Source organism: Lolium rigidum, chromosome 3 (genome assembly GCF_022539505.1).
Source record: "Lolium rigidum isolate FL_2022 chromosome 3, APGP_CSIRO_Lrig_0.1, whole genome shotgun sequence".
Classification (NCBI taxonomy): domain Eukaryota; kingdom Viridiplantae; phylum Streptophyta; class Magnoliopsida; order Poales; family Poaceae; genus Lolium; species Lolium rigidum.
Window position 1 is genome coordinate 326,230,915 of NC_061510.1, and position 8,783 is coordinate 326,239,697.

The following is an 8,783-nucleotide window of genomic DNA, read 5'->3' on the forward strand; positions in this document are numbered from 1 at the left end:
GGTCCTGTGATTCATGACATTAGGAAGCTGCCTGATTCTTTTACTTCTTGTTTCTTCCGTCATGTGTATCAGAGTTTAAACGTTGCTGCTCATAGTCTAGCTAAGGAGTTTTCAGTGTATTCTGTGTGGCGTGCGGTTATTCCGGATTGCATCCGTGAGATTATTTGTAATGACCTTTTGATTATGTGATCAATAAAGCCCATGTTTCCCTAAAAACAGGAAACCATGGATGGTGAGGGCAGCAACATGACCTCATGAGCTAGGGGTAGGGCATGGTGAAGAGAGATACTCAGGACAAGGGGCAGGGCAGCAGCGTGACAACGTTAGAGCATCTCCAGTCGCGTCCCCCAAACCGTCCCCCAAAGCGTGCCGGATCGAGCGTTTGGGGGACGTGTTTTGTTCGTGCCGCGTTTGGGGGACGTCGCTCCCCAGCCGCGTCCCCCAAACGCCGCCCCCAATCAGAAATTCAAATAGATGCATTCAAAAGAGATCGTTCCCGCCGGTTCGTCGCGATCGAGTAGCGGCGATCGATCAAAGTACCGGGCGCGCGATCATATTACAGACCGGTGGTGCATGCAAATTAGAAGAAGGGGTTGGTCGACGGCGTCGTGTCCCGAGTCGACGCAGGCCCGTCGAGCACGACGACCTCGTCGCGATCCGCCCGTTCCCGTGCATGGTGCGTCTCGCTCCGTCGCCGACGCGGAGGCCGACGCAGGTGTAGCAGTAGAAGACGCGTCAGCCTCGCTCTTGCTGCGCCGCCGCCGCCGCCGATGCCGATGCCGCTGCCGGGGCCGCCGCGTCCGCCGCCGCCATTTTGGCTTCGATGTCGTCGAGGATCTGGTCTTTGAAGAAGTTGTGCGCCGCTCGCGTCCGGGGAGACATTCCCTCCGTCGACGTTCTCAGCAGGGACATGTCGTCCCTGCGTTTCTTGAGCTCCGGCCTTCTCCTCTTGCCTCTTGAGCAGCTCGGCCCACCTTTGGTCGGCCTTCTTGTCGCGGGAGATAAAGGTCGAGGAGACGTCGGCGAGGCATTTCGTGATCGACGCCTGCGTCTTCTCGGACGACGCAGCGTCGGCCAAGGCGGCCTTGGCAGCCTTGTTGCCGTAGGGACGCCCTGCCGACGTTGCCGGCGGCGCGTCCGGATCAATGGCGTCCTTCCCCTTGGACAACGACAGGCGCGTCAACTTCCATTTCTCATTCATTTTGAGCTTGCCATAGCAATGCGTCGCGCGAAAGACTTGTGACCTTCCGAGTACTTGGCGTACAATTCCATAGCCCGATCAAACTAACCAAAGGAAGCAGAGTCATTTCATCGAACACAATGTGGGCGCTACGGATTATGGAAGAAACAAGTCGTACTCAGCTTGGCCGACGTCGGCGCTCGCTGTCGCCTCTGGTCTCTAAGTCGTGATGGTACCCATGGAAGGAGTTCACCGACGCCTCGGATGATGGCCCATCGCGTCGACATTGCCTTCCGGCTCCTCTTCATTGGCACTTTCCGGTAGTCGCTCGTTGATCAGCTTGCGCTCATCGAACTCGGCCTTGATCCTCGCCCAATACTTCCCGCCTTTTTGGTTGGCGCCGATGATGGAGTCATGGCTCACCGTCGCCCACGACTCGCACAGACAAAGATCTTCCAGAACCGTCCACTTCGGGCCTCGTGTGCCCGACGCCTTCTTCTTCTTCTTCGTCCTCACGCCGTCCGCGTCTACCTCCACGAGATCATCGTCACCGGCACCCTCGTCGTCCTCTTCCTCGCCGCCCTCTTCCTCGCCGCCCTCTTCGTCCTCAACGTCGTCCTCCTCGTCGTCCTCCACCCCGTCCTCTTCCTCGTCGTCCTCCTCCTCAACCCCGTCGTCCTCCTCGGCACCGGCGCCGTCGTATTCGAGCGGACCCCCGCGGCCGGTGAAAGGGCCGCCGTCCGGACCGGGTCCCGCTCGCGTTGCTCGTACGCCGGGGAGTAGAGGTTGTTGGGGTTGAAGCCGCCGTGCGGCAGCGCATCCCGGTAGTGCGGCGACAAGTTAGGCGTCACGCACCCGGGAGTGGCGGAGGGGCCGTCGTTGTAGAAGGCGGCTTGCGACGGAGAGAAGACTCCGGAACGTACACCGGCACGTTCGTACTATATGGGCTCGCGTTGGTGGCGGCGATACACCCGGCGATTATGCGGCAGGTGCCGGCGCGGCGCCGCAGCCTTCTTCTCCAGCTCCGCCGCCCTCCGTCCTTTCCGCTCCGCCGTCGATAGCTTCCGGCGCAGGCAATCTTGCTGCCATTCATCTTCGGTCATGACTTCGGGCTTCTTCTTCGCAGCCGACGCCTTCCGCGGCCTCGCGACACGCGCTTTCGCCCCTATCGTCGCATTGCCCGGCGGCTTCTTGGCCGCTTTCTTCGCCATCTTTTTGGGGGCTGTCGGCGGCGCCATGGAATGGGGAGAGGGTAGCGGCGGCGGGTGCACGGCGGGAGGGAGAAAGAAATCGGCGGGATAGGAGAAATGAATCGGCGGCAGGATATGTTTTGGGAGGCCCGTGCGCGGCGGTATAGGCGCGATTTGGCGGGAGCGGCGGGATTTGGCGGGAGTGTGAGACGAATTTTCCCTCGTGCCCGCGTCGGTTGGCCTCGCGTTCGTTGTGTCCGGCGTGCCCGGTGCGTCCCCTGTGGGACGGGGACGGGCTCGGGGCGCCGGACACCGTATCGGGGCGCGCCGGACAAAAAAAGGCTTTGGGGGACGCGGCTGGAACGCTTTTTTTGTCCGGCGCACCCCAAATCGCTTTGGGGGACGCGACTGGAGATGCTCTTAGGCCAGGGCAAGGTGAAAAGCAGCGTTTTGATGGTTGGAGGCGAAGGCAGGATAGAAGAATATCACAACTTTGTCTAAATTTAGATATATCTAAACACTATTTGGTTCATAGATACATCGGATTTTGTAGGGACAGACGGAGTAGTGAAGATTTCGATGGAAGTGCAATTTGGAAATACTTCAATATTCCTGAAGTGATAGGCGAAAACCTAAATCATTGGCTCGTTCAGATTCAGTAAGGATCTGCATATCCAGGCACGACGACAATAGCGAAACACAATGCAGAAGGATTCACTCAAACTAACTCGGTCCAACAAACACCGAAGCTAGAGCAGAGTACATGGACGCTGTGAAAGACGCGACAATATGGATAGCACCAATCTGTCAGTCGCTGCGGGCAGGAGAAGCATCAGGGGACCTTGAGCGTGACCCCACAGGTGATTTTGAGGATTGCCTGCGCGACCTACGGCGTGGAGGTGATCCGTCACTGTCCAGTGGTGGTGACCTCCTGTGAACATGTAAACCAATGTCAAGAGCTTCCTAATGACCACAGATTACTATCGGGCTATTCATTTCTTGACCAAGATAAGTCTGCAGTGGGCATTATATGATAAACACATAACAGAACAATTTGGCATGCAAAATCACTGTTAGGAGATGAACGCAGATCTAGCACTTCATAATCTGTTTTCGTAAGATAGAATTTTAAATGAAAAGGAGATGCTTTTGCTGAATACATCGTGTGAACGGAATACAAAACAATAATTTCACATGTTGACAAGCAGAGGTACATAGACTATCTATACTTTTGCAACACTAGAACTTCTGCCCACAATTAGCTACGGAGCTTATAAAGCAATTAAGATAAAAGGCATAAAAGTATATTAACAATAAAAGCCCAGAATATATATTTCTTTAACAAAAACAAGAGAACTTACTTTCCATCATGCTGCCCACCACCTCTACCGGCAGGTGAATAGGACCTCCGCTTGTCGTCTTCATGCCCTTCTGGCTGACGCCTGGGAGATTGTGTGTGATGTGATCTTGGTGGAGAAGCAGAGTAGTCATCTCGGCGTCTTGATGCAGGAGAGTACGACCTTATAAATATTTAACAGATAAACAAACAGCTTTTGAGATTATGTCACATTGACATTACAAAGCAAAGCAAAACAAAAACACTTTACTATTGCCCTACCTTGACCGAGGACGGCCACGATAGCGAGGAGAGTAGGAGCGTGACCGGGAACGAGACCTCCCTGAAAAACGAGAGGCTATAAGTAATTTGGAGCCTGGAATTCCGAAAGCAAAAAAAAAAAAAAAAAAATTGCAACATAAAATGTTCAGAACACATTGGACTGCAGATTTCACCCTTCTGCAATCTCAAATAAGCATTTAGGCGTAGTAAAATAAAAATAAAAACATTTCCACGATGAGGCCTTATCTAATCTTAAGTTTCCACTCATGCTTTTTTGCAAGGTACTCAATGTTCAGATAAACTGAAGGGAAAGCTCTGTTCCCTTATTTACGCAAATAAAATACTATAATAAAGCTAAGCAAAAATTCTTTTCCAGTGGGTCTGTTAGGTTAGCAGAGCTAATACATTATTTTCCGCAAAAAACAATTACATAGGTCTATCTACCTGTAACTACAACGCCAAAATGGAGATAAACAACCTAGTAGAAAGCAAAAAATGAAGCTTTAACTCTAGATTAGTATTTTGGAGCACAGAGGTCTGTAAATCATAAAAGGTTAGTGATGTAAGAAAGTACCATAACGAGAATGCCGCCTTTCACGTTCACCAGAATACCCCCTGCAGAGCAAAACAACCAGTCATCATTTTAAATGAGAATATAACAGAAGACGAGGAAGAACTTCACAGGAAACATGGAATAACATACCTGACTCTAGCTCTATTAATCATATCATCTGGCCTTTTCCGTGACTCGGCAGCAACAACGACAGTTATCTCTCGGCCAAAAAGTACTTGGCGATTCATGTGATATTGGGCCTCAGAGGCATCATAAGGGTCAACAAACTCCACAAATGCAAACCCTCGGGGCTGCCTGTATATATCGATTTCATTAGACAAAGTAGGATAAAGTAAATTAATGAGATGACAAACATATAAGATGGCATGAAGTATTCATAAAGAGTGTGTGTGCCTCCCATGTTACCATCACAGTTCAAAATGTGCCTTCTATGATTCTTGACGAAGCAGTCAACAACTTACAAACAATTCCATCAAAAGGAAGCAATTGCTGCAAAAATCAGTCCAGGCCCTAGTACCCAAGTTTCTTGTACGAGTTTCTTGTATAATGACTAAGTACGTTGATCCTCATAATGAGCATCTTCGTAAAATCATTTTCCTGAAGTTCCTCAAGGTTTGAAAAGTCTTAAAGGTACTTGAAATCAACTTCGCTTCATTTTATCTTCTCATGGACCACCCAGTACAACACTCTTATCTTCTCTTCATGAAATTAATTTTCTCACTCAATCAAATCTTGTCTTCATAGAAGAACTTCATTCGGACAAGACTCTATCTTGCCAAGCAAATCAATTGTTAGGAACATTTAAAAAAATCTTCAACATATCAAGGTATTGTATTTACAGCCCTGGTAATAATTTCATCAGAAGAAGCTCTCATGGTGCACGGATGAATGAGCAGGAAAAGGTAACATAAGCATTTCCGAATTGGTTAAAACATATTCTGGTTACAGGAATTAATCAGTGTTGCACACTCAACAGACTACAAATGATTATTTTCATGGAGACTAAATAGTAATGCAAAAAAAAGTGGTTGAAGAGACCAACATCACAACAAATCTGAAAGATGCTTGCAAGTTCTCTTCATACAATTTAGGTTGTAAATCTTATGTAGTAGGCAAATTACGGAAAATAACTAAGCTTATGCATCAATAACAATAAGGATGAGCGTTTTAATTATAATCATAGGAAAAAGAATATGAAAAACTTACTTGGAGTAATAATCCTTTGGCAGGTACACATCCCGGACAGGACCAAACCTTTCAAAAGGAACTCGAAGATCATCAGGCCTGCCACAGTTAAGAGAACAAAACTGAAGCCAAACACTTGCAAAGTGAAATATTCTTCTTCGTGAAAACAAGTCATTGTAAGGGGAAACCAGTATCCATGGCACAGTTTACATACCTGCAGCTTAATGGGATGTTGCGGACCAGGAGGCTTCCTGAACACTGCTCCCTCCGTCCTCCATATCCTCTCCTAGGGGGACTTCTTCCTCTGCCGCCATATCCCCTCCTTGGGGGACTATGATACGGGGGACTGTACCTCCTCATTGTTTTGCCTATAATTTGCATACAAAGACATGACATGTTAGGGCCTCTTTGATTTGAGGATTACAAAAAAGCTGAAAATCGGAAATAAGCATAGGAATTGGATCCATAGCATGTCAAGTCATACATAAATTGAAAACAAGGAAATAGGTAACATAAGTTGTTTGGCTCCACAACAGGAAAAATGGATGAACTTTTTTCAAGGATTAGGTGTTTGCCATAGTTGTCAAGGAGACAAAAGCAAAATTTCCAAGGTGCTGGCGTATGAGCTAAGATACAATTGCACACCAGATTTACTCTGCCAGCTCCTGTCTGGAGAAGCTCAACAATAACAGAATAGCAATGGTAGCTGGACCACATTTATTTACGTCATAAGATGCCTTTCTAGTACAAATTAGCAATCTAGAATCAAGTCAAGAGAGAAAAACAAGAATAAGTTCTCTAACAAAAGAAAAAGTCTATCAGAAGAAAAGTCGCCCAGAAACTCGTAGCACAAGTTTCTCATATGCTTCAAATATAACGAGACCACAGAACTTGAGCGGATGAAGCTGTACCTAACCATCTCCTTTCAAAATTTCAGCGGTGATCCCGGTCCATAAACAGTGAACACCTCTGAATCATGTGTACTAACAACACAACACAACACAACACAAACCTAGGAGAGCATGCACCCAGCGCACGAACCATTGACGCGAGTTGATTGATACAATTTCCCTAAGTGCCCAGACACTGCTGCACCGGCAAACCTACTGGCGCATCTACATGTGGTCGATTCAGCTTGATAACTCGGGAACAACACAACGAGCATTGAGACAGTATTCGAGATTTCCAGCGGGGAAACTTCAGGACTCGAAAGTGACGATGACTCCATGTTAAGGGTTCGCCCTCGGCGGCGGGACCGTCGAGGAACGTCCCGAATACTCCACGGATCTGAACCCTCGCCGCGAACCTAGGGTTTCCGTGGAATACCAAGTAACCACGCAAGTAGGCGTACACGTCGGAACACGCTCGCGAGCACGCAGACAGAGAGGAGGGAGGACGGAGAAGGGAGATTATGGTTACCTACAGGGATGGATCCGGTGATCGCCGGGGAAGGTTCCGCCGCCGCCGACGCCGCGATGGTTTTTTTTTTGGTTTGATGGGAAAGAGAGGAGATCGGTGGAGGCCGGAGAGGAGAGGATCGGATAAATAGTTGGGCGGGCCCACTACAGTTTTATGGGCCTGTACTGTGCCCTTTCCTTTCGGGTATTCACCAGCATCGCTCAGGAGACAACAAGTTTGGGCCACGGCCCCTTAGGCCCAGAAGCTTCCGAGAGCGGAGTTATGTTGTTTCGGTTTTATTCGGTTGCAGGAACAATCTAGAAGGTTCTATGAAGGCTTTGTGGGTTAATCAGGTTTTATCTGAATGGTTTTTCGGCCGGTTTTTTAAAAAATTAATGAGGCAAAATTTCACATTTAAAAATTTATTCAAATTTAAAAATTGTTCAAACTTAACGCTTGTTCATATTCGGAATTTGTTGAAATTTAAATTTTGTTCATATTCAGAAATCATTCAAATTTTGCTCAGATTTGAAAAAAAATCAAATTAAAATTTTGTTCAGGTTTGAAATATTTTCAGATTTGGATCTGTCCATATTCGAAAATTGTTCCAATTCAAAAAAAAAATCAGGTTTGAAATTTTGTTCAAATTCGTATTTTGTTCGAATTAAATTTGGTTCGTATTAGAAAAATGGTTTCAAATTTTGGTAACCCTCTTCGAGTTTTGGACTGGCCTTATTTTCAAAATTCTCCAACGCGGGCCCAACTCCACCACCGTCAACCCAACTATCAAATGCATGATTTACGGTAGCATATAAGTGTGTGAAATTATTCTAAAAAAACCGAATGTTGGACAATACAAACATTGAATTGATGGTTTTCTTGTCGACTAGAAAATGAGTATATGACATGTATATAACAAGAAAAAAGAGTTGATGACATTGAAGTGATGGAATGTTCTCCTCCAAGTTGTATTTTCCCCTTTCCATCGCTTCCACAAAAGTGGTGTGTAATATCACATCAAGATATTCTCCTTCTCCTCCATATTGTCAAGTAGAGCCTCCATGAGAAACTAGGGCTACATCTACTTGCTCCACAAAGTATAAGCTTGTCTTGGCTTGGTTGGGCAACATTGCAGCTTGGATTGACTTGCTTTTGAGCCGAGCGGATTCTCGAGTCCCTTGTGATCCAAGCAAGGAAATAAGTAGTGAACTTTGCATTTTGCAGTTTCGAAACATTCATACTGTTGAAGTACTTCGCAAAAATAATGATAGCCCCGTCTTCGAATTGATTGAGCTAATTCTAGTGATAGAGTTTAATAGAAAATGTGAGGGGCTAAGCAAAGTAAAGTGATCAAGTCATTTTATTCTTTTTAATAAAGGTAATATATTACCCGCAAAAAAAATAAAGGTAATATATTAATATTGTGAAGATACCAACTAGATCTAGCATCTGCAACAACACAATACCCTAATGATAATATGGATGCACGCAGCCGAAAAGAAGAAGAAGCTAAAAAAAAGAAAATTTCCACTATAGTGTTCCACTCGTTGCAGCAGCAGCATCACAAACACCACCAAGGCAACAGCTGAAGTCCAAGATCTCCAAAAGAGAAAGTAGTGCACAAACAACATCATCCCC

The 8,783-nt window shown here is 46.8% G+C and overlaps 1 protein-coding gene across 2 annotated transcripts; it reads right to left on the bottom strand.

Annotated features, from left to right (window-relative positions):
• Positions 1-2,933: 2,933 nt before the first annotated feature.
• LOC124700009 (serine/arginine-rich SC35-like splicing factor SCL30) lies at positions 2,934-7,252 on the bottom strand. Of its 2 annotated transcripts, none has more exons than XM_047232211.1 (8): positions 7,167-7,252; positions 5,962-6,115; positions 5,769-5,846; positions 4,692-4,856; positions 4,563-4,603; positions 3,989-4,049; positions 3,732-3,890; positions 2,934-3,301 (listed from the first exon to the last, which is right to left on the bottom strand). In XM_047232211.1, exons 2-8 carry the CDS (start codon positions 6,105-6,107, stop codon positions 3,178-3,180), a joined length of 774 nt encoding a protein of 257 aa, XP_047088167.1. In that variant the 5' UTR covers positions 6,108-6,115; positions 7,167-7,252; the 3' UTR covers positions 2,934-3,177. The 2 variants fall into 2 exon arrangements, with proteins under 2 accessions (XP_047088167.1, XP_047088168.1); XM_047232212.1 differs by having other exon boundaries at positions 7,171-7,239.
• Positions 7,253-8,783: the final 1,531 nt, after the last annotated feature.

Coding starts and splice junctions, on each gene's coding strand:
- LOC124700009 (XM_047232211.1), bottom strand. CDS start 6,107: ATGAGGAGGTACAGTCCCCCGTATCATAGTCCCCCAAGGAGGGGATAT. Junction 4,857..5,768: donor CCAAAGGATTATTACTCCAA/GTAAGTTTTTCA, acceptor CGATATATACAG/GCAGCCCCGAGGGTTTGCAT. Junction 4,050..4,562: donor AAGGCGGCATTCTCGTTATG/GTACTTTCTTAC, acceptor CTCGTTTTTCAG/GGAGGTCTCGTTCCCGGTCA.